The 24,460-nt window shown below is 70.3% G+C and overlaps 1 protein-coding gene across 1 annotated transcript; it reads right to left on the bottom strand.

Moving 5' to 3' along the window:
- Positions 1-441: 441 nt before the first annotated feature.
- On the bottom strand, positions 442-22,354 carry LOC119110017 (glyceraldehyde-3-phosphate dehydrogenase, testis-specific). The gene is made up of 4 exons (XM_037233765.1): positions 22,316-22,354; positions 9,703-9,877; positions 831-1,206; positions 442-446 (listed from the first exon to the last, which is right to left on the bottom strand). Exons 2-4 carry the CDS (start codon positions 9,721-9,723, stop codon positions 442-444), a joined length of 402 nt encoding a protein of 133 aa, XP_037089660.1. The 5' UTR covers positions 9,724-9,877; positions 22,316-22,354.
- Positions 22,355-24,460: the final 2,106 nt, after the last annotated feature.

Consider the following 24,460-nt stretch of genomic DNA (forward strand, 5'->3'; position numbering starts at 1 on the left):
GCTCGTCGGCGCGGCCCGGCGGCGGCTCGGGCCGCGCCCGCTTGGCCGGCGACACGCCCAGCGCCAGACCCGGCGTCGAGGCCGGCCGCTTGGGCGATTCGACGACGCCGAGCGCACGCGAGCCTACGCTCAGGTCGAGCGTCTGGTGGAGCGCCGGCGGCGTGGCCGGCCGGCGGCCGGGGATGGCATGCGCCGGCGGCGGCGGCCCGCTGGCCGCGCCCAGGTGCGCCGCCGCCGGCGGCGGGTAGACGGGTCGGTGCGGCGGCGGCGGCGCCGCCGGCAGGTACGGCGAGGCGCTGCGGTCGCCCCCGTGCGCCGGCGCCGGCCGCGGCGGCAGGCGCAACTCAGCCGGCGCCGGCGAGCGGCCGTGCGGCGGCTGCGACAGCGCCGCCGGCTTGTAGCCCGGCTGACCTGGGGACAGAGGGTGCCGTCAGCGCACGTTCACACTGTGACCGCCGGTGGCGCGTTCACACGGGTGGTCCGCCCGGCGACATCTGCGGTGCCACAAAGCCGCCCATCGCCAGCGGGGTAAACACTGACGTCAGTGCCGTGTGCGGCTCGCCGGCGTCAAGTATCCGCCCCGACAGGCCCGCAAGCCACACGGCGGCCACGTAAGCAACGGCACCGAGCGACCCTTCGACCCCACCGCCGACCGCAGCTGTCGTCAGCACCGACAGACGGAGCCGCCCGTGAGCACGGCGCCACCTACTCCTCGTCACAGGCTCGCACCGCCGCCCGGTGGATGCGAGCGTCCCCGCGCGTCCGTCTCCGGTCGGTGGCGCCCCCGGCGCGCGCCAGCCCGTCCTCCCCGGCCCACCACCACCACGTACCGGGCGCATGCGGCAGGAACGGGCTGTGACGGTCGGACGCCGCCGGTACTGGCGGCGGCGGCGGAGGCGGCGGAGGCGGTGGCGGCGGCGGCGGCGGCGGCTTGGCCGAGTGCGCCTGCACGCCCCGCACGTGGTCGTAGTAGGCCATGAAGTCGGCGGCGTAGCCGGGCCGCGCCGGCGCCGGCGCCGGGCCCGGCTCCGGCTTGTGCGCGGCCGGCGGCTCGGTGCTCTGGTACAGCCGGTGTATCGAGTCGCGGATCATACGCTCCGGCTCGGAGCTCTCGCCGCCGCGCACCGACTCGTAGCGGCTGGGCGGCGGCGCCGGCGCGCCGTGCAGCCCGGCGCCGGGGCCCGACGGCGCCGGGCCCAGCCGGCCCTGTCGGCACGGGTCAGCGGTCAGCGGGGGAGAGCGCACACGGCGAGGGCGGGTCACGCAGACACGGGGCACCGCGCAGGAACACGGGGCAACGGCGCGGCAAAGCGTGGCGCTGTCGTACATACCAGCGGTGGCAGGCGTTCAGGTATGCTGTCGAGACGTCAGTCACCCACAAACACAGCGTTTTTACGGTGGCCCTCTCCACATCGTCAGCGACGCTGCGGCCGGTCCCGAAGCCCCCCCCCCCCCCTTCCCCTCCCCGCACTCGCTCCAGGAGCAGCAGCCTCCCTGCCGGCGCCGTGTGTTTGCCACAGCCCCCCCCCCCCCCCCCGACCGCGGCCTTCAGCAGATGGCACCGGCCGGGCGCGCCGGTTCGTAAACAGACCCATTGGGTGGACGGCGTGCGGCCGGCTGGTCAGCTATTGCCGGCCGCGCCGGTCAGACGGGTTTTTATCGGGGCGCGGCGGCGGCGGCCCGACGCCAAACGCGGCGCACCACGTGCCGGACGGCGGCTGGGCGCCTGGCCGGCAGCGAGGCCCGATCCCGCCGCGCACAGCACGTGTCCTGGAGCCCACGCGGTGTTTGGGTTCGGGGTCGGCTACAGAGACCGACCGGGCGCGGCCCAGCACCCGGCGTAAATAAATACAGAGGCCAGCCGCAGCCGTGGAGCTGGAGCACCAGAGGACACATCAGAGCCAGGCACACCCGGACACACGGGCGCACCCCTGGAGGCATTGATACAGCTCCAGAGAGCACCCATGGAGGACTTGGAACAGCTCCAAAGGGGCGCGCCCCTGGAGGCATTGATACAGCTCCATAGAGCACCTGGCATACAGGCATTGATGCATTGATACAGCTCCAGAGAGCACTCGTGGAGGACTTGGAACAGCTCCAACGGAGCGCGCCCCTGGAGGCATTGACAAACCTCCAGAGAGCACCTCTGGAGGCCTCGGGTCCAAGGGGCGCTTCGTCTCGTCGTCATCATCGTCTCCGTCCCTCCTCGTCGTCGTCGTCATTGGGGCTTCACGACACACTCAGCTGCTGACGCTACATGGCGTCGCCTTCCTCTTACCCTGGCAGGAAGGGCGGACACCGCGAGGAATCGAACTCCGTATTTCTGATCTCTTAGACGGGCCTCGTTAACCACCACACCATCGGTACCCGGGGGGGGGGGGGGGGGGGGCTATCTCTGGAAGCTCCGTCAGAGCTCCAGAGGGGGCGGGATGCGTTTCTGGCGGCCTCGTGCCGTGCCAGTGCACCTGCAGTCACAGGAAATCCTGACATCTCTCCTGGGCGATGTCCAGTTCGCGGGCGCAGTGGGGGGGGGGGGGGGGGGGGAGGGGAGAGGCAGCCACAATCGTAGGCACTCCGAAGAAACGGCGACGGGAATGACTCACTATCAGCTTTCAACACGCAACACCACAGCGCTTGCCCTAAATGTTTCCAAACCTGGCCGCCGCACAGCCCACCCTTCCGAGCTCCGACCATACGTCCCCGACAACGGTGCCGAGCAGGGAGACCGCGGCGAGACCGCCGCATCGCCGGCCCCGTGCTCAACCTTCGGCCTGTTGTTACCACCAGCCCGCCTCAGCGCGGTGAGTGACGCCACAGCGACCAGCCGCCACGCTACGCGGCCTCGGGTGCGGGCCAGACAACACACACCCCGGTCCCGCTACGCCGGCAGCCCGCAGGAATTCAATGGCACGAGCCCAACCCCTGTTGACATTCATGAGCGCTGAGACTCCCCCCCCCCCCCCCGTCCACGAGCGCATCAGATGGGCCTCGTATGGCATGCCCAGTGACCCGAGCGCCGCGACACGGACCAGAGCGGACGCGACGTGACCTCCCAGTCAGCGTTCACGGGTCCCGAATCAGCCGGAGACCCGCTTCCTCCCCCCCCCCCCCGATCACCGTGACGGGGCGACTGGAGAGTGGAGCTGGCGACACGCTGCTCGAGAGCCTCGGCCGCGGCGTGTCCCCTCTCCGGGGGGCGTCACTGCACCACGCCCTGCGGTGGCGCAGCAGCCGGCCGCCTGCGGGCGCCGCGGAGCACCGGCCGGCGGGCCGGCGCCGGGTGGACAGCAGCGCCGCGCCGCTCGTGCGGACGGACGGCGGCGGCGGACCGAGCGGACACGCGACACTGGGGCGGCAGCAGGGAGCGCGGCGACGCCGGACAGAGACGCGCCGCCCGCGGCCGAGGCGGCCGGCCGGACGGAGCCGGACCGGTCGCCACATCAGCCGCCGTCAGCCTCACGTGACTCGGAACCGTCAGCCTCACCACGGGGTGGCTGGCCCGAAGAAGACACCGCACCTCGACCCCCGACCCACGGCAATGCGGGGCGGGGGCAGCAACGGCTCCCGCCGCAAGACTGGGCCCCGGGACCGGCTCACTGTCCAACGGTCACGAACTGCTGCGGAATTCGGCCTGGGGCTCGCTGCTACGAAGACGTCAGCTGATCGTGGGGTAGAGCAGGGAGTCCAAGCGTGGTTGGACCAGCTCCGGCAGCCGCACAGCCGGCAGCGGAAGTCAGACCAGGCCAGATCAGGCCAGACCAGACCATGTCAGACCATGTCGGACCGCGTCAGCCAAGACCAGACCAGACAAGACCGAGCTAGACAAGACAAAATTAAACCAGACCAGGAATTGCCCAGAAAAGACCAGACCCGACCCGACTAGACCAAACCAGACCAGACCACACCACGCCATACCAGACCAAACGGGCCGGACAGCGCCACAGCAGCAGCGCAGCCGCCGCTCACGCAGGTGCGCAGAGCGCCGAGCAGGACACGCAGTAATGGGATTACGGCCGCCATGAAAGCAATCTCCTGCGGGCGAGAGTTCGCCGAGAGCTGACCTTTTCGACAGCCTCCCCATCCCCAACCCATTCAGCCTCTCCATCCCCAACCGGCCGCTGGGCATCCGGGCGGAGGGGAGGGGAAGTAAGGGACCGTACTTCTAGGAAGTGACGAACCTTAGGACCACAGTCCGTGCTCGATTTCCGCGCACCCCCTAACCTGAGAGTCGATCCCCGAGCCGCGACGTTGAGCGCGCCTCTGCGACGTGCGAGCCACCCAAATAAGAGCGGAGCAGAGGCCCGCCACGCGACCTCCCGGAAGCCGGCGCCGTGGCCGCGGCCGCAGCCTCGCCGCCGGATGACGCGGTCAGGTGGCGATCGCGCCGCGCCCTGTCCCGGGACCGTTATCAGCGTCGCGTCGCGGCCGGCGCGCGCCCCTGACGTCAGCGGCGGGCCGCCGGCGCACCCCGGCGTTTGTTTGCTCGCGCGCTGCCGCGCTGCATATGGCCGCGACCGCGCCAGGACAACTGCAGTGGAGCACGTGACGGGCGCGGCATGACGACGGCCGGCAAGAACGACACGCGGCGGTCGGGCGCATCGATCCACGCGCCCAGCGTACACTGTAAACCACGTCCGGTCTGCGGTGCTGCAACATGGTGCGGGGTCGTATGTCGTCGCTGATCGCGGCCGAGCACGGCTGTTCGGGGTCTCGGCCGCGTGGAGGGCGCCGAGGCTGAGCAGCGGCCGGCTGGAGCACCGCGCGATGACGTAGTCGCACGCAGTCCATGACAAACAACGACGTGACATGACATGACAAACGACGCGTGTCACTCTCAGGTGCGATCGTCCATGGCCGCACGAACTCCAGTCAGCCTCAGCGCGACTGACGCTTCACGTGCGTGCGAACAGCGCGGCATGTGGAGCAGCACCTTCACCACTCGAAGCACAATTGGTTAATTGGCGGCACGGCGGCGGCGACAACAGCTTTCCCCGGGCGGAGCGCGCCGCCCCGCGCCCGTCAGGGGCCGCTGCGTGAGGTACTCCCCCGGCGCCCGTTACCTCTGCAGCGCGGCGAGGCGCGGGCGGAGTCACGGGTCGCACGGCAGCGGGCGTGACTCAGCATGCGACCCGAGCACTCGCGGTGGGGCGGCCTCAGGCGAACTCGGCCAACCGCCATCCGCCGGCGGCGCCCAGTCATTCCCGGACAAACCACCACCGGCCGGTTTCGTAAAACACGCTCTATCGACAATGGAGCGCAACGCGCCGCAGGACGGGGGAGGGGGGGGGGGGGCAGGGCAAACACGTCGGCGGACCGTCACCCAGATCTTGATTTGATCGCCGCCCGCGCCAGTCGGCTCAAGGTCAGCCGCGCGGCCGCTGACAAAGCAGGCGCCGCGGTCGAGGTCGCGCGGGTCAGAAGGCCGCCGGCGCGCGTGGCCCGGCGGCCTCCGCAAGCTGTCGCCGGGTCACGCGGGTCAGGACGCCACGGGCGGCGCGCCGGCCGCTCCTCCGCCGCTGGCACGCTGCCAGATCCGCCGCGCGCCATTCGGGGAAGCGCCGCCCCGCATCTCGAGGTCATCTGCCGACGAAGCGCTCGGCCCGCCCGGCTCCGGCAAGGGGGGGGGGGGGGAGACGACGTGTCCCGCCGCCGCTGAGACGGCTCGGCCCGCTCGGCTCCGGCGGGGTGAGGGGGGAGGGGAGTCGGCGTCTCCCGCTGCCGCTGGGACGGCTCGTTAGGCGTGCGCGCGAGAGTTCAGCAGCAGCTCACTGAAGCCACGCTGTCAGCGGCGGAAGGAGGAAGGGGTAGCCGTCTCCCCCATCTGTGTGGAGCATTCCACCTCAACGCCTGGCGTCGCACGACACAAAGAAGGAAAATCGCGTTTGCCACCACACATCCGGAGGATCCGCCGTCACTGCGTCCCACCGCTGGCCGACCGACCCGGCTCCAGCAGCAGCAGCAGCCGCCGCTCCGCGAGTCCGGGAGAGCGCGACCTGAGCGGGCCGGCGCGGCGGCGGCAGCGGCTCGCGACGCCAATCGATCCGCCATCTGGCCAGGGGCCGACGGCTCTCCCGCGGCGACGGCAGCGGCGCCGGCCGGGCAGGTGCGCCCCACCGCGCGGCGGATCTGACGTCACCGCGCCGGCGGCGGAGGACCGCCGCAGGCCGGCGGCGGCGGCGGCGGCGGCGGCGGCGAGCGACCGGCAGACATCCGGGCAAAGGACACTAAGCGACGCGACAAAGCAGGGCAGTTGAGAACGTCCGAAGATCGTGCGTGAGTTTGGGAGGCGGAGCGCCCGCGCGATGCACGGCCGAGGTGCCTGCGTTTGGGACACGAACGGCACGCCCAGAAGCGCACAGAATGCATGCGAGGCCGAGTCCACGGCCAAATGGCTTGATCCCCGCCACCCGCCTCGCGCCGACCCCGCTTCTATCCGCCGCCGCGCCGGCCGGACGACATGGAACGTCCGACAGCACGCGCCGAGCGGGGTCACGACCCGCGCCGGAGCCGCGTCCCCTCGGGCGGCAGCAGCCTACGCCGGCGGCGCGCCGGCTGTCGGCAGGGCGGGCGGAGCGGTCGCGAGCCTCCAGCGGGTAACCACGGCCGCGACCCGGGGCGGTCGGCCGGCGACCTGGCGCGGCCGATGCAGATCGATCGCGTCATACGTGTCGAGCGCGCGCCTCGGTCAATAGGGCCGCTGACGGCGGCGGCTGGCCAAGCCGCGCGCGCGCGCGCACCTGTCGTCATGGCGATGGCGCGCGCTCCGCGGCTGATCGCGCCGGCCGCGCGGTGCGGGCCCGACCGGACGCTCCCACCGCGCTTCCCACGGCAGCGGCCGTTGACTTTTGGCCCCGCGTCTTTGTTGGCGGCGGCGGCGGCGGTCGCGCCCAGCTGCTCCTACCCCAACAGCAGGTGTCCGAGGGGTCGCGGCCGGCACTGACGGGGTGAGGAGCAGGTCATGTGCGTGCGCACTGGGGCAATCGGCGGGCCACGGGCCGCTGCTGCAGACGGGCGGTGACGCGCCGGCCGGTTAATCCGAGTCAGGGACCGGCTCCGCCGCCGGTGGGCAGTCGAGCTCGTTCGAAGTGCCGGGAACCGGTGGGATAGGTCGACTGGGGCTTACGACGATACGGCGCCGTGAGTAGGCTACAGATAGCCGTATCGCACACGCCTTGCCGAATAAGTCAACAGCCGAACGTTGTTCAGCGGTTTTACGATTTGCCTACGTCATACGCCTTACTGACGAAGTCCACACTTCGATCACACACACACACACCTCGATCCGCCGTCGCCCGCGCCATGAGCCTAGCCCTCGTCACCCGGCGGCCCCCTCCAGCAGCGATCTTCACCGCCGCCCTGAGGCCGCCGGCCGGCCTCTCCAGTCGAACGCCGGCGGCGGCGGTGGCTTCCTCGCGGCGCCAGCGGCCGCGCCGCCGCCGCCTTTGTTCTGCCGGACGGCGCGGCCGCCGACGAGCGGCTGACCGGCGCCGCCGTCGCCGGGCTGAGAAACGGCGCGGCGACGCGGGCCGCCATTGGTATGCCGGCCGAGGATCGCGCGGCGCGGCACGCGGCCGGCGCCGCTGATTGATGGTGATCCAGGCGTGGCCGGCGCCGACAGATCGCCGCCGCCGCCGCGCGCGCGCGCGTCATCACTAGGGGCAGAGCAGAGGTCACAGGGCAGAGGCCACCTGGTCGACGAGGCCGCGGAAGCCCACAGACACGCTGCAAAGGCCAGCGGCATTAGCCGGGGGCGGCGCCGGGCCCGGCGGCGCCGCCGGCCGGCCGCGGCGTGCATCCTGCAGAGGTCGGCCACCCCTGACCGGCGCGGGGCAGCGACAGCCCACCGCCACCTGCCGCCGGCCACCGGTCGGCGGGGCTCCGCCGCCCACCGTCCCGCCCGCCCTGACACCCGGCGCACGTGGGGCGGCAGCCAACCCCACGCCGCGCTGACAGGCGTCCACGTGCGCGCCGACGACCGGCCGGCCGCCTGCAGCCGCGCGCCAGCCTTGTGCCGCCGATCGATCGGCCGCACAAGGCCGCGCCACGCTCGCCGCGCCGGGCACGGGCGCGGCGGCGGCGGCGGCGGCCGAGCGGCCGCGCGCGGGCAGCGGCTCCAGGAACGGGCGGCGTGCCATGCAGCGTCACGACAGCGCGTCCCTCCGCGCCGGACTCGGAGACGGCGGGAAAGCCGCGCCGCCGTCGGCCGGCCGGGCCCACGCCAGCTCTCCGGCCGCTGGCCGGTCGGAGGGACGCCCCCGTCCGCCGCGGCCCCGCCGCAGTCCCGCCGACGGCCCGTGACTCAGCCGCCGCCACGGACGGGGCGTGAGTCACACCGGGCTGCTATTGACCGGCGTCCGACCGGCTGGCCGCACCGGCCGCGCCGGCAGCGGCGCGCGGCGGCCGCCGGGTCGCGACGCGCCTCGCCTCTTCCCGCCCGGCGGCGGCGGTGGGAGTGCGCCGCGCCGCCCGATTGCCGGCTTCCGGTGCCGGCCGGGCGCCAGCGGCGGCGGAGCCGGTGACGCCGCGCCCCTGGAACGCCGCTCGTGCCGGAAGCGCCCCGGGTTGGCTGGTGTCTTCGCCCGGGCCGCCGCTTCCGCGAGCGCTCTGTCGGGCCGCCCTCGGCAGTCAGGCAGGGAATCTCGGACAGCGCGCGGAACGGCACGCCGCCGGCCGGTCGGCGTCTCGCGTCTCGGGTACGATCGCGTCCGAGCGACCCGGTGCGGCGTGCGTGCGGACTCGGTCCCGCTCGGCGGAGCCGACGCTTCCGTCAGCTGTCGACGAACGGCAGCGCGACTTCGCTGTCAGAGCACGTTCCCGCTCCCTATTGGCTATCGCTACATTTCTGACGACTTCGTCCCTCTGCCGCACCGTCAGGCGGCAGTGGGGCGGCGTCGGGCGGCCCAGCCTTTAACTGTGTCAGCGCCAACTCGGATAAAAACAGGCGGCGGCGCCTCGCCGGACCCTCCCCACGTCACGTGCCGCCGCGGGCGCGCGCTGGCAGCGCGCCAGCGCGTCCGGGAAAGTGCATCTACAGGGCCCGCACGTCAACACAAGGCCAGCGGCGCCGCCGCCGCCGCCGCCGCCGCTGCTGCCGCTGCCGCCGGGACAAAGAGATCGCGCTCCCAGGCGGGCGGCCGGCGACGGGAGGTGGAAGGCGGGACGGCCGTGTCCCTGCCCTGCGGCCGGCTCTGCCCGGCGCGCGGCCTGACACCATCGCCGCCGTTGCATAACGCCGGCGAGCCCGGCGCGGCGGCGGCGGCGGCGGCGGCGGCGGGGCCAGCCTGTGCAGCATGCGGGCCGCCGTCAGACCGAGGTCGCGGCGGCCGGCCGCCGAGAGATACCCGACGACCGGCAGCCGGCGCCGGCGCCAGAGCCGCGCCGCCGCCCACCAGCCCATCTGTGCTCGCTCCGCCGCCATCCAGCGCATTTACTACTATTGGTGAATATATCGTCTACTGGCGTCTACCCATGTTCGCATTATCAGCATCTATCTCGTTTCCACATTACTGTTATTTCCCTGGTGATGGGTAGCGGGTGATTCCACTCGTATCGCACTGAACCCATCTCCAGTGGCGCCTGGCTTATTTCTGGTTGCCAGGCAGCCCAGCAGACCACACCAGACGGTACAAACAAGGCGCCACCACTGCACCACACGGCCCCCGTCAACCCGGCGGGCTCGGCACCCTCCACATCGCCGCCCACCTTCTGCTGCAGCAGCCGCATGGACTCGGCGAAGTGCTGCGACACCGCCTGCTGCTGCTTCTTGCGCTCCTCCTCCTGGCGTAGCTCCTCACGCTGTTGGCGCAGCCGCTCCGCCTCGCGCTGCTGCTTCTCCACCTCGCGCTGCTGCTTCTCAGCCTCGCGGCTGCTGTCACGGCTGTGGGAGAGGCGGGGGTCAACTGGGGCGAGGCGGGCGCGAAAGCACGAGACCGCGTCAACTTCGCTAAGACTCAGGGATGGACCGGGCGCCGAACCAGCGTTGTTGCGGTGGAGCGACAGTCGGCGCAGCTGGCCGCTCGACCTCGCTCACTGGCCAGAGCTCATCGCCGTACATCAACACCACCCACACCTCCCGGCCCGCCGTCGTGGCTGCCGCGCCCGTCGGCCAAACCCATCCAAAGCCCCCCTCCCCTTCCCCCGATCCGCGTCCGCCACCTGTAGCGGAGCCACGGGCGGCCCCGCCCCTCCGTCACGCCACCGCTCGGGAGAGAGCACGTGACCGGTGACGTCACCGCCCGACCAGGACGCGGCCGGCCGCCCGCGAGCGAACGAAAACAAGCCGCCGCCGGCTCGGCGCGCGGGGCGACGTCCTGGCCACCGCCCCATTCACGGAAGCCGCAGCCGCAGGCCTGCCGCCGGCACGTTCCGCCTAACGTTGCGAAACGCGCTCGCGATGCGCTCGCGGGTCGCGGAGACGCCGCGGCACCGGCGCGCCCATCGCGACGTCGCCGCCCGTTGCCCAACCGACGCACAAAGCCGGGGGCGCGCGCTGGCGCGCTCCGATGGAACGCTTCCCATCGGGCGAAAGCGGGACGGGCGGCGAGCGGCGGCGGCCAGCACGTGGCCGCCACCGCCGCCGGGCTTCTACGCGGCCCGTGCCGGACCACTACGCGCGTCAGAAGCACGGGGACCGGCGCTTGAGCGCGGCGCGCGGGGCGGCGGCACGTCCCCGGCCGGGTCATGATGAGCCTGGCGGGCGCAGACGGCGCAACAGGGCAACGGCACGCTCTCGGCTAGCTGCCAACGGCACGAGAGTGAGGGCAGAGCACTCCCAGTGGTGCGCGCCGCGGCGCGCCGGCATGGCGGAGAGGAAGAAGAGGAGGACGAGGACGAGTGAAACACTGCGTGCAGCTAAGTGAGACAAACTCAAGTCCCATGGGAAAATATTTCAGCCAGCGCGGATTCGGATTTGACGAGCAGCGCGGGTGCTTACATGATCACGGCAATTCACAAGGCCAGGTCCCGGTGTATCCGAATTGCAGCCGCAAATGGAAACAGGGCAGAGCGGCGACACATGCAAGCAGCTGTTGGCGACACTAGCGGAGCGACGCACTGAGGGCTCTCTAAGACAATGGCGGCAAAGGTTGCGGTCTGAAAACGGAGACAGCTTTACCGGTTTGTAGCATATCTGAAGGGCGCTGGGCCGCCGCTTCGGCCCGCGAGGGCGGCAGGGGAAGGGGGAGGGGAAACGGACCGAGGGGACAGTCGACCGTCCAGGCGCGGCAGGGCGGGACCCAGCCACGCAGAGCAGCCGAGTTTGCTCCGCTCCCCCCCCCCTGCCCGCCGCCCCTCACCCCCACCACCACCAAGCACTACAGGGCCTCACCCTTTCCGCCCTCATGCCCGCCCGTCACCCAGGTGATTTTTCTTCAATGACGTTATCGTATCGTGTCACGCGAATACATAAACGACATGCCACGGTGCGGACGGCCGACAGCGACCAAACGACAGCACCATGCTGCAGGCGCGCACGACTTGAGGAGGGAACCTCGCGTGCGGTGGGCCGGTCTCCTCCGCAAGCGCGTACAACTTGAGGAGAGAACCGTGCGTGCGGTGAGCCGTCTCCTGCGGTCTCCTCCGCCCCGGCTCCGGCCGCCATCGAGAGGTCAGACGTTCGCAGCCGCAGGTCTGCGGTACGGGCGACATCACTGCGGTCGCCGTGGCGGGCGGCGGGCTTCCTGCGGTCGGGGGTGCAGCGGGCGACACCCGCGGTGCCTCTGAGACGACGGCGACGGCGGCGCCGGCCACGCCGGGAGCACCGCGGCGTTTTTGGCCGACCCGCCAGCACTCGGATCTAAGCGCAGCGTGCCTTTGATGCAACAAACCACATCCTCAACAGAGATAGATGGTGACAGGTACAAAGGCGGATGAGTAAGTCAGCGATTGGACGCCAACCACGCGGCGGGCGGTGCGGGCGCCGGTGGGTTCCGACCGGCTCCGGGCTCCTCAGCGGCGGAGCCCCATCCGACAGGCAGGCACACAGCAGGACCGCCGACACTTGATCTCGCCACCCGGCTGTTGGTGCTGGCGGCGGTCCAGGCCGGGCCGCGACCGCGGAAACCCGGGATCCCGCCGGCATCAGCTCGCCAGCCGGGTCAGTGAGCCGACCCCGCGCGACCACGCGGGTGCCGGCCGGGCGCCGGGCGCCGGGCGTCGCGGCCGCGCCTGCAGCCCCTGACGGCGGCCGGGCGTCCCCCCCCCCCCTCCCCCACCCGAGACTCGTCGGGCGCCACGGCTCGAGCCGGGCAGCGGCGCCGGACGCCCAAGGCCACGCGGTGCCAGCGCCCGCTCAACGGAGCCGGACTGGGACAGCTGCCTGTCGACACGTCTCTGGCGCTGGTCGGCCAACTTCTGCGGAACTTTGAGGAAGTTTGGCCGTTTAGGAGCGAGGCACGCGAGACGTCGGCACATGAGCGGACGACTGGGTACTTCTGCCTGTTTCGGGGAGAAGATGGTGCGAAGTTACCGTGGCCAGACGTCAACAGCGACCAATGATCGACTAATATATGGTGCGCGTCCGCCCCGTCAGTGCTAAATCAGGCAGAAGGAGTCGGCACAGCCGCGCCGTAATTGGCAGACCTCCCGACTGAATGCCGGCAGACATGTAAGCCGATAACGCATCAGTTCGCCGCCGCTTGTAGAAGGGAAACCATCGGAAATGGCAGTAAGCGGCTTTTGCACGACAGGAAAAGCCGCGTAAGCTGAACTCAAGGCAATGCCTACTGGCAGCAAACCGTTCCCAGGACAGAAGGCACCCGAAGCACGAACGTGTCTTCCGCCCGACGCACGCTGGGTGTCCACCACAAGCACGCCCGAGTTGCCCGTGTCAGCGAGCGATCAATACAGGCGGCTAAAATTAGCCCCCAAGCACCCCCGAAGCGCCCGTCATTGCAATCCGCCGAACTGCATCGCGTCAGGAGTCGAGCAAGCGTGACGCAACGCTGGATACGTAGTCGGTTATGAAGCGGTTGTTTGTGGGGCGTCACCATGGCAGCAGGTTGTTCAGATGGAAAAACGCAACTCTTTTTCTTCTTGTTCGCAGGCGTGCAGCCGCGCACAAAACAAGACAGCGTGCAAAGCACTGTGTGCACTAGACGCATGATTGTTAGTTTGTCGGCTGCCAAGCGACGCCCGACTCCTAATTCGCCGATCGCCGTCGGACGGACAACCAGTTGCAAGAATGCGGCGCGGATCGATGCGCGCCGCGGCTGCGACCACCCACGTCGCGCCGCGCGCGGAGAGCAGAGCGACGACAGCACCGCACGTGCGCTGACTGACGACACGCGCGAGCTGATCGGCGCGGCGGGGCTGGCTGGCCACGTGCCCGCCCGGGACGTGACACTACGCGCGGCCCACGTGAGCGCCTGCGCCGCCTCCCGCGTCCCGCGCCACCCGCCGGCCGACGCCCACCGCCAGCCAGCGCCGCTCGACAAACCGGCTCCGGACGCGTGGCGGCACTGGTGGCCGCTCACGCCTCCCCGCACGCGGTGGCAGGCCGATCGCCGCTATCAGGAGTCACGCACCGCGAGGTCGGCCAACGAGCGCAGGGTCGCGATAGGCCGGCATCACGTGTGCGGTCGTCAAAGATGGCACCGCGTGTGGCCATGCACAACTGGGTCACCACAGGGCACGACCGCATTCTCCCGTATCAATTTTTTTTTAGAGCTGTGCCAATGTATGCTAGAACGCGACGCTACACAGCGCATACTTCGGGCCCGACTAGTTGCAGCGTTAACAAACAAGGCGTATGCACTCGATCTATGCTGCGTTCAGCGTATGCTGCGATCAGCCGACTACTGCACGCGCCTCGTCAGCAAGCGCTCGGCGGCGCTCACGGCGATCCGTCCAGTCCTCGGGGCCGCATTCTCCGCCGACTCAGAGGCTCCGATCTGCTCTCCAGCCCGGCGAAGGCCTCCGGCAGTCAGCCTCCACCGGAGATCAGCAGCGAGCTTCACTATGCCACGTCCACGCGGCCGGGCTGCCGCGGCGCGCGCTTACGTAATGCAGCCGCTGTTCGCGGCCGTGCTGTCGGCAGACGAGTCGCCGGGACTGCCGCGCCTGTCAGCCGGCCGCGCCGATCAAAGGTCACGTCCCGGACACTGTGCCGCGCGCGCGCGCTCGGCGGTGTGCCCGACGCGCACCGCCAGCGCGGCAAGCGGCAGGCGGCAGGCGGCCCGGGCCTGGACACTTGGCGGGGTCGCGGGGAGGAGGGACTGGGGAGGGGAGGGGGCGTGGCGAGAAAAGACGCTCAGGTAGGGCTGGGGAGGGCGGAGGGGGGGGGGGGGGAGTGTCGAGAAGAGACGATGTTGGGAGGACTGAGGGAAGCCTTGATGGAGGACGACTGGGGAGAAGCCCGGAGGGGAAGGACAGGAGCAAGACACCCAACAAAAGAAAGAATGGGTACACTGATTCCATCGACTTCATCCACTCCATATTGCTGCTGTTCCTTGATCGCCCAACGCTCCATCTCGTGACTGGACCGAGAAAACTCCCGTAATGATGGCCTAGAGGACCAGCCTGACGGCCGCCGGCCGGTTCGGCCGCTCGTGCCAGCCGCGCGGGCGCGCGTCCGGCCGCGCCGTGCTTGGCCTTGCCGCGTGCGAGCTGCGGCCGGCGCATTCCCAGGCCGTCGGCAGCGCCGGCCCGGGAGGGGCGGGACCGGCTCGAGTCCAGGGGAGGGGCGACACGCGCCGCCGGTGCCGGCGGTCACCGGAGGCGGCGACAGCTGACGCTGGACACCGGACACCGGACGCGGCGGCCGCCGACGGATCGCCGCGGCGTCGCCCCGTCGCGCCGCCTGACGTCGGACCGACGCTCGGGTTCGAGCGTCGGCCGGCGCGCGGTCGACGGCAGGAGCGCCAGCCGGCCGAGATCGGACGGCAGCGGTGCGTCGCCCTGACACGTGTTTCCATGGCGGGTCGTCTCGCGGCGCTGCCGTCTGACAGTCCGTACACCACCTCCTCCGTGAATCGCCGGCAGCGCAGCGGGCGACGACACCGCCGTCCCTCGCCCCCTCCCCCTCCCCGCCCACAAGCCATGTAATCTACCAGCGCTGCCACGGCCCGGCCGGCCGGCCCTGGACCGTCAACACTGCGCAGCCGGCCAGCCGACAGCCCCACGTCCCGGGGCCGACGCCCACCGCGCGGTGTCTGGAGTCGCGGCCCAGCTCGGCGGCCGGCCGCCGGTCAGTGGTGCAGCGGCCCCGGACGCTCGCCGGCCCATGGGCCCACGCCGCCAGCTGACCGGCGGCGGACACGGCGCAGCGCGGCGCCGCCAGTGGCGCAGGTTCAGCCTCGTTGCACGGCGCCAGGCACGGAGCGCGGAGCCTGCTCTGATCTGCCGGACGGCGCCGCAGCAGGCCACCGTGCAGCCGCCCCCGCTGGAGCTTTGCACGTCACTTGGGAGGGCCTTCCCCCCCAAGGTTTGCCCCAGCCTCGATACGTAAGGCTTCAGCCGAAATCTATTCCACAAAGGCGCTTCCTTTGAGACACTGCTGAGCCACCAAAACAAAACAAAAAAAAAACATTAATTTGTGCAGTTGTTCTTTGGCGCGTCCCTTGCACAAAATATATGAAACAAGCACCGGTGTCGGCTCTGCCGGCACGCAGTGACATCCGCGGCGACGGTCCACGCAGGGCAAAGGTCACCGCGGTCGACCGCAGGCGGCAGCGCAACCCCGGCCGGTGACCTTCGCCGCCGGCGAGCCGCGTGAATCACTTGCCCCCACGCCCGCGGGGGGAGGGGGCGGAGGCGTCCAGCCGCAGCGGGGGTGGAGATGGGCGGCGAGAGCGAGCCGCGGTAACAGAGCCGCCGCCGCCGCGTGTTTAGCAGACGGCCGGCCTAGAGATCGGCACGGTCGGTGTGTCGCGCCCGTCACCAGCCGTACAGTTCGCCGTGCACGCTTGACGTCGGCGACATGTGTCGGCGCGCATGCTGCTGGCGACAGCGAGCTGTCAGCGACCGTGCAGAGGACACGGGCTCTGGAAATAAGGGCCTCGGCTCGGGCCATCCCGCCGCCGGCATGGTGCAATGCACGGCATTACGTTCCCCTGGATCTCTTCTCCGCCCCGGTCGGGCTCCACAACACATAACCACAGCTCTACGCATCGTTAACTTAAATCGCGCCGCAAGAACACGCGTACCATCAACAACTTGGTTTCAGAGACGCATACTTCCAGTGAGTGACTGACACATCGGACACCGGGATGGCATACAACGGCCCGTGACTTGGCAAGACGTGCTTCAGCCGTGCCTAGCTCTGCGGTGTTGGGAAGCTTGGCCTCGGTGTCAGGTGATGTCTAAGACCGGGGCCGCCCCGGGGCCGCCCCGACGCCGGCCGAGGCCGCCGCCCCGCTGGTGTACGAACACATGGAGCACACGGGACACACGGACCACAGCACCGCGCGGCCAAGACAGCACGCGCGGAGCCACACCCACGGCTCCGCCGGGCGCCGACGGCGTCACTCCGCCGGCGCCAGCTGTTCCACCTGCACCGTAATCACACGGCAGGCCGCGGCCGCCTCGGCGATTGATGGCAGTCGGCCGGCTGCACGCCCGGCGACCTCGGGCCGACGACTCCGACCGCAGCACTCACCCCCCCCCCCCCCTCCCCTCCCCCAGACCCGACCAGTCGTGCAAAACTCGCCCGCGCTCCCCGTCAGATACGCCATCGGTCGGCGAAACGCCCGACTACTCTCGCCTTGGCGGACGGCCTCATCTGGGCTTGGACCTGCGCGTGTGGTTACTGCCGCCCCCGGAGTGAAATCGTCTCACAGTTTCGGACGAGCCATCGGTGGCTGCCCGTTTCGTGCGGTCGGTGTTCCCGCGATAAGTTGTGACGTTTCGGACAGACGCTGGCGGCGCCGCTTTTGAGCTGAACAGATCCGCGATCAAGGCGTCTCCGGGCTGATCACGGTCCTCAGCCGGGTCGATATCGCACCCTCGGGCAAACAACGCTGCTAAGCCGCACGTTGAGAATGCAATTACTACGATAAAAAAGATAAAGCACGAACGTCAGGCATCACTCAAAAGATGAGGTGTCATGCACTGAACGGAGAGGTTCACTTCGCAAAGCGATAGCGTATCTTCAGTCATCTTCAGCCGATTACCAACCCGTTTCAGGAGGTGGACGCGTCGGTCGCCTCGGCCATCCTCAATGTTACCAGTCATTGATGCTCCGGATCATCGCCAACTTCTCCAACTCCCAAAGCGCGGGCCGCCTCTTCCGCAGTGCAACAGTCTTTTGCGGGTGCAGGACTACCCGGACAGCATCAGCTTAATCCGAAGTTCACCGCACGTAAATAAACTCCAGACAAAAACTAAAACAAACACCCGGCCATCGGACGACGCCAGCGTGTCACGTGGGCGCCCTGAGCCCCCAGCGAGCATGCTCGGTATCGACTGGGAGCTCGGTAGCGATGCCGGCCGCTCCGGCCCTCCCGTCGCCGCGCCACCGCCGCGCCGCTGGCACGGGTCAGCTTCGTGCCGTCGGCGGACGGCAGCTGCGCGCGTGGCGGCCAACCTCGTGCCGCCGGCCACCGTAGTGACTCAGCGCTGGCCTCGGGCGGGAGGTGGCGTCCTGTCCTGTCCTGTCCTGTCCTGTCCTGTCCTGTCCTGTCCAGCCCTGCCCTGCCCTGCCCTGCCCTGCCCTGCCCTGCCCTGCGCTGCGCTGCGCTGCGCTGCGCTGCGCTGCGCTGCGCTGCGCTGCGCTGCGCTGCGCTGTGCTGTGCTCTGCTGTGCCGCGCCGCGCCGCGCCGTGCTGCGCTGCGCTGCGCTGCACTGCGCTGTGCTAAGATATGTTGTGCTGTGCTGTGCTGTGCTGTGCTGTGCTGTGCTGTGCTGTGCTGTGCTGTGCTGTGCTGTGCTGTGCTGTGCTGCGCTGTCCTGTTTGTTGGACCTGTCGCGGGCCATTCCTCGTCGTGGGAGCGCCCGTCACGCGTGTTCCCACCGACGCGTCGTGTCCGGCGCTGGTTCGGCTCGAGCCGGGCAAAGTCGCGCCGCTCTCCTCCGGGCCGCCCCGGTCGCGGTCCGGGAGTACTGCGGCCCGTCCGCTGCCCACGACTGGCGCGCTGCTCACAACTGGCGCGCTGTGAGCGGTGGCAGCCAGACAGGGACCGTCCCCGGGCGCGCCGCCGCCGGCCGAGGGGATGACAATGTGAGGTCGGCGGACGACTGGCTGGTCCGACCGGTGAGATGCCAACAGAGATGCAGAGGGGAGCTGAGGGTAAGACAGGGTACGCGACACGGAGATGGCATGGAGAGAGAGAGAGGGGGGGGGGGGCGAGGAGAGGCAGTATGCGCCATATGTAAGAGATGGGATGAGCAGCCGGACGCGCCAGGAGCGAGAGCCGTCCGGGACGTCCACGCCTCACCCTGCCCGGGGACGCGGAAGGGCCGCGCCTCGCACCGGCGTCCCGGTCGCCGGAGCCGGCCGCAGCCTCCCCCGCTCCCTCCCCAGGCCTCGTCGGGCCGTCGCCGCGCGCGAGCGTCGCGCGACCGGCGGCGCTGGCCGCCAGATGCCCCGAGGGCCGGGCGCGGCCTTGCCCGGGCGGCGGCAGTTCCGGCGGCGGCCGGTGACGTGGGCCCGGTGAGCGCGCCTCATCCCGGCGCCGGCCGCCCACCCGGCGCTGACGTCACGGCCAAATACAGCCGGCGCCGAGTGACGGCGGTGGTCGCTGACCTTGGCCGGGTGTCGAGCGCGGGGCGCAGCTGGGGCGCCCGGCGCGGCGCCGCGGTCACGGCCGGCCACGCCCGGCCGCCGCGCCGCCGTCTGCCAAACAATCGGCGTCAAGTTCTACTCGTTGGGAAGCCGACATCCGGAGCTGGCAGCGTCGCTGCCGCGCCGCGCAGCGCGGCAGGAAGTTTGAGGAGGGCGCCGGCCCGGCTCGGCCGCTGCGTAGTTGGTGCGGGCGGTGACCGGCACGGTGAAGAGCCGGCATGTGGTCCGCCTCGCCGGGAGCCGGCGCCGCCGCATGGCGCTGACAGCGAGCCTCCGACGGCGGCGACAAAAACAACGGCGCCTGGCGAGCGCCCGCCCGCGCCACGCGACGCCCCGGGGCCGCTCCTGCCGCGGCGGACGGGTGTCCCGCGGGCGGTGCGTGACAGCGACCCTCTCCCGCAGCGGTCCGGTGTGGCCGGGATGCTGCCGATCTCGCGCCGCTCCAGAAATAGTGCCGGTCGATGCGGGCTCCGCCGTGAGCCGCTGCCGACGGACGGTCACGCACGGCCGCCGGCCGGCGGGCGGCGCACTACCGGCGCGACCCCGGCCCGCGCGGCGGCGCGAGGGGGCCGGGCCGGGCCGGGCCGGACCTGGCCGGGCCTGGCCTCGCGTGACCGCTCCAACACGCTCGGCCGCGCCGCCCGCCCCGAAAAATCGCCGCCCGTCCCGGCTCGGCCGGCGGCGGCGCTCTCTCAGCTCCAGCGCGCCAGCCGCCGGCGCCCGCTCGGCTTGGCCGCGGCCGGCGGCGGCGGCGGCGGCGGAATGTCGCGATTGCCCAACGCGGGGCACCTGCCAATGATTCCGGTCGGACGGAGCCGGTAATGGCTGGGGAGCTCCGACTCTGGGCGTTGCGTCATGCCGCTCGCCGCCACGTGACGCGTCGCGTGCTCCGCGGAAGGCGTGCGGGGGCCGGCCACGACGCGAGGCGGCGAGCGCTCGCTGCCTTTCCGTGTGCGCGTCGCCAGCAGCCCGGTGCGGTCTGTTACGCAGTTACGCAACGGCGGCCGGCCGTCTGCGACCGCTAGTGGCGTGTTTTGTTGCGAGCTCCGGGAGCTCGGAGGCATACCGCCATCGGCTGTGCGGTTCGCCGTTCGTCGTCGGCATGTCCCGTACACAAGTAGCGCTACTCGCGGCAAAAAGCGCCTGAAGGCCAGTGACGGCGTGCTGCATTCTGGCGTGGAAACGGATTTGGACTTTGGACAAGGTCAACAGTTTGAACAAGCGGTAGACAACTCTCAAGTTATTTCATTGGCTCGCACGGTGCTACGTTCACGAAGAGCGTTGTGAATAGACATCATACTGACTGCTGGGGAGGGGGATCTTGTAAAGCACGTCGTCATCTCATGCCATATACGCATGGCACACCGAGCACCTTCACCCACCAGTTCACGAGAGGCAAACTGACAAGGCATCCGCTCACAGACCAAGGACGGTTTAAACACGGCGCTGAATCAAACTGAGAATGGAAGCCGAGGCGAGCTCCGCCGTCGACGCCGGGTCAGCAGGCCGCGAGGGTGATGGATCACCAGCCACATGCCTCCCCAAACATCGTACCCTGGCCACGAGCCGCACCAGTAGGCTGTCGATCACACGGCGGGGCCGCGTGAGCCCCCGAACTCCGCCTCGCTACTACATCGCGATGGCGTTCACAGCTGGAATTGAATTCACAGCTGGCGGGTTCTTTATTTTGGATCGCTATATTGGCCTCGGTGCTGCACTACGCCACGTGTGAAACTGTACACACTCGGCGACGTGGTGCTATCAAACACTGGACTTCGATACGGTTAGACGGCTGGCGGATCATTCAGCTAACATAACAAACCCCCGATTCTAGCGCAGACTAATGCATTTGTGGCGTGCGTTCTCCCACTACCAGACCAGTATTCTGCCTGGCTGCGCAGTGTTCAGCCTCCCCAGCCACGCCATCTCGGACAGACTCCGAGCCAGCCCGGCCAGACAGGTCAGCGCTGTACGGCGTCTGACGTCTGACGTCTGACGTCGGCGTCTCCTCTCCTCCTCCGCGCTCCTCCCTCCTCCTACTCCTCTGCCCCGCGCGAGGCGCCGACCGCCAGCCGTCAGCGGCTAACCGTGAGCGTTCGAACGGACGCCCCCGGCGGGGCGGAGCGGCGCACTCTCCGCGCCGCCGCCGCCGCCGCCGCCGCTCTCGAAGTCCCGCTGCTGAGCCAGCGCCGCGCTGCCGGCACGGCCGTGGGGCGCGGACACCGAGGACGCCGAGCGTGCCGCGTCAGCAGCTGCCGTCCTCCCTCCCGCGAGGCCGGCGGCGGCGGAGATCGAGACAAAACACCCGTCCGCTGGCGACGCCTCCTCTCGATCGCTGATGTCGGCCGCCCGCGAGCTGCCGCCGGAGCCGGGCTCCGCGGCGCCGCCACCGCCGCCGCGGCCCCGGCCCGCCCGGCGACCCAGTGGCGCGGGATCTGAGTCACGCGGCGCAGGGACCGGTTCCGAGCGGGCCCGCGGCGCCGCGCGGCCGCGCCGGGACGCCCTCGGCCGACTCAGCGCGCGCGCGGGCTCGACGGTCCGCCGGCCGCGCGCTGGACGGAGCGGGCGCCGGCCGCGTCCATCCCAGCTCCAGCAGCCGCCCGGCGCGACGGGAGTGGCCGCGCCGCCGCCGCCGGCGGCGGTCAGCGAGCGGCCGCCACTGCCACGCCAGGTCGACGCCGCCGCCGCCGCCGCCGCCCGGAACGGGTCTAAATCCGGCGCGGTCATGAGCAACAGCGGTGCGCGGTGACGACGCCGCCACCGGGGGCCCCGCATTCCTGGAATTGTGCAGCGCCGCGGGCGATATGGTGCGACTGTGCCCGAGGTTTGTTTATGTTCCCGCGAGACTTGGCAGTGCTGGGCTGGGCTGGCGCGGGACGGACGCCACGTCAGCAAGAACACAGCGATCGCCGCACAGCCGGGCGCCGTGAAGTAACGGCTGTGGGGCGGAACAATGCGCTAATGACGGGCACGCACCGGGCGGCTGCGGCATCGCTTTTCGGACTTCCCAAACTCAGTGGGTCAAATGTCCCGGGCTTTCTGCCGGTTGCGGATGGAAGAAAACACGACGAGAACCGATCCACAACAGTCACAGGACGCATGTAGACACTCCGCACATGCGAGGGGCGTTTCTTTACTTGCTGTCTGCTTGTAACGCACAAGGCAACGCAGATGGGTTGTGTAAACGTAGAATTCCAATTTGTGCGCGATACGCGCCAAACTATCAGTCTGGTACTTATGTCGCATGTGCTACGTGTCTGCGGCATGTAGCTTGGCCTCTGAAAGCGTGGCACATAGTTTGGCCTCTGAGACTGATCTTGTACACCACCGATGACGGACCATCCGAGGAGATGACAACAAACACGACGTCTAATTTGATTATTTCCCTGGGCGCCACTGCGCTAATGCTAATCGTTTCCTGAGACAGGAGGATTGTCGCTCGCTGCATTCCCACCTGAGCCCGCCTCCCGCACGCCCGCGGCCCCCAAAGTCATCATCACGTCACGTCACGTCACGTGTCAACGACATCTCGAGCATGCCCTGCCCGTGCAACGGCGCCAGCGCGCGGTACAAGGCACAACAGACAAACGCACTGACCTGGCTGGTGGCAGCGGCTGCGGCTGCTGCTGCTGTTGTTGTTGCTGCTGCTGTTGGCGGTGCTGCGCCATCAGCCGCTCGCGCTCCAGCTGCTGCTGCAGCGGCTCGTCGGCACCCGGGTGGCCGGTCAGCAGGTAGAGGGGCGCGCGCGCGCCCGTCCCCCAGTGCTGCATGAGATGCGACAGCGGCAGGCCGGTGAGCGGATGCGCGAAGCCGAGCCCGCCGCTGACGGCTGGCCCGGCCGGGTAGGGCCGCGGCGGCGGCGGCCCGGCCGCGCCGCGGCTGTCGGGCCGCTCGCCGGTCAGCGGCGAGCCGGCTTTGCTCGGCCGCCAGACGGCCGGCGGCGGTTCGTACGGCCGCGGCCCGGCCCGCAGCTCGGCGGCCGGCGGCGCCGCGCGCGACTTGGAGAAGTCCTCGGCCATCACTGCACTGGAGCGGCGCCGCGCCGCTGCGCCATGCGCCGCCGCGGCGTATCACTGTGCGCCGCGCGCCGCGCGCCGCCGGGACCCGGCTGGTGTGCGCGGCAGCCTGCGCACACGCGCTAGCTCTCTCCCCCGCCTCGTGCTCTCTCGTTCTCGCTGAAGGACGGCGGACCGACGAGCGGGAGCCACTACATGCCGCGGCGGCGGCGCGGGCTCTCTGGAAACGGAGAGGCAACTGTTACACGGAGAGAGAGGCAACTAACTGTCTCTGGAGGGGCAACTGTTACACGGAGAGGGGGGCAACTGTCTCTGGAGGGGCAACTGTTACACGGAGAGAGAGGCAACTGTCTCTGGAGAGGCGACTGTTACACGGAGAGAGAGGCAATTGTCTCTGGAGTGGCAACTGTTACACGGAGAGAGAGGCATCTGTCTCTAGAGGGGCGACTGTTACACGGAGAGAGAGGCAACTGTCTCTGGAGGGGCAACTGTTACACGGAGAGAGAGGCAACTGTCTCTGGAGAGGCGACTGTTACACGGCGGACCTTGACGCGCAAGCGCACCGGAGCGCGTCAGCCGGGCAGAGGGCGGGGGGGGGGGGGGGGGGGGAGGGACGCGAGACGCTGGTGCGTGTCAGACAGAACATGGCTTACATATACCATGGATGGCCCACATCACACGGCTGGGGTTCCAGATTGCGGCGCCAGGCCAGATAACATCTGTTCCGTCGTGGTGGGCGAGGGACAATGACAAAAAAGCATCGTCATCACAAAACTCCGCGCCACGCACCGGAGTGCACGCCGCCAGATCCACACCCCGAGAGCGCGGCCGCTCCGCTCTGATGGCGAGCAGACCCCGCGGCAGCGCTAACGTGCTGCCAGCCGGCACCGCGCCGTCCCCAGGTGGGCCTCCGTGCTGTGCAGACCGGCTCTGCAGCGGCGGGCCGACAGCGGACGCCCCGGCAGCGCCGCATTCCCACGGACGCCCGGGAGGCCGGCGTCAGCGCGCCGCGCAGCCGGGCGGCCTGACGCGGGCCGTTTCCAGGCGATCAGGCCCGGTCGGGCCAGACCTCCTGTGGCCGCGCGCCGGCCGAGCGCGGCTGGACGACGGCCGGCGCCGGGTGGCGGCCAGGCGCTCCACTTTCCTGGCGGCGGCCCGGCCCGCCCAGCGCCTCAGCCGGGCCGCCTCCCCAGCTGACACCGCGCGGCGCGGCGCGCCGAGTCGTGCGCCGTCCGCCGCCGCATCCGGCCGCGTCGGCGCGGCAGAGCTCGTCGCAACTCCCCGCGGCCGATACTGCCACGTCGAGATGACATACCATCGGTCGGCAGGGGCTCCGAGCGGCTGGGCACGCGGCGACTGGTCTCGCCGGCGCAGCGCGGCGCAGCGCAGGCAGCCTCGTGCTGGCACCGGCTCACCGCTCAGCCGGCGGGATTTCCGATAACGCCGCCTGATAGCGCGCACGACACCACCTGTCGACGCGCCCGCTCCAGCGCGAGGGGGGGGGGGGGCGACCGGGCGGGCCGGCTCGGCGCGGTCAGTCATTCGGACCGGTTCGGAGCGGACCCCTGCGGCTGCACGCGCCGGAGGTGCGGCGCGGCGCCGATCGATCCGCGACAGACGTCGGCCTCCCTCCCCCTCCACTATGTCGGCCGTCGAGGGCGAGGTGTCTCCGGCCGCCGTCACCAGCTGATCGGCACCATCTTGCCCCGGTCCCGCTCGCCTTCAG

The sequence above is a fragment of the Pollicipes pollicipes genome, unplaced genomic scaffold, assembly GCF_011947565.3.
Source record: "Pollicipes pollicipes isolate AB1234 unplaced genomic scaffold, Ppol_2.1 Scaffold_7231;HRSCAF=8579_pilon_pilon_pilon, whole genome shotgun sequence".
NCBI classification, from domain to species: Eukaryota; Metazoa; Arthropoda; class Thecostraca; order Pollicipedomorpha; family Pollicipedidae; genus Pollicipes; species Pollicipes pollicipes.

Bases quoted from the DNA above. Each gene is read 5' to 3' on its own strand.
- LOC119110017 (XM_037233765.1), bottom strand. From the start codon at position 9,723: ATGCGGCTGCTGCAGCAGAAG. The intron at 1,207-9,702 runs GTGGGCGGCGAT...CCGTGCCGACAG, and splicing joins TGCGGCTGCTGCAGCAGAAG to GGCCGGCTGGGCCCGGCGCC.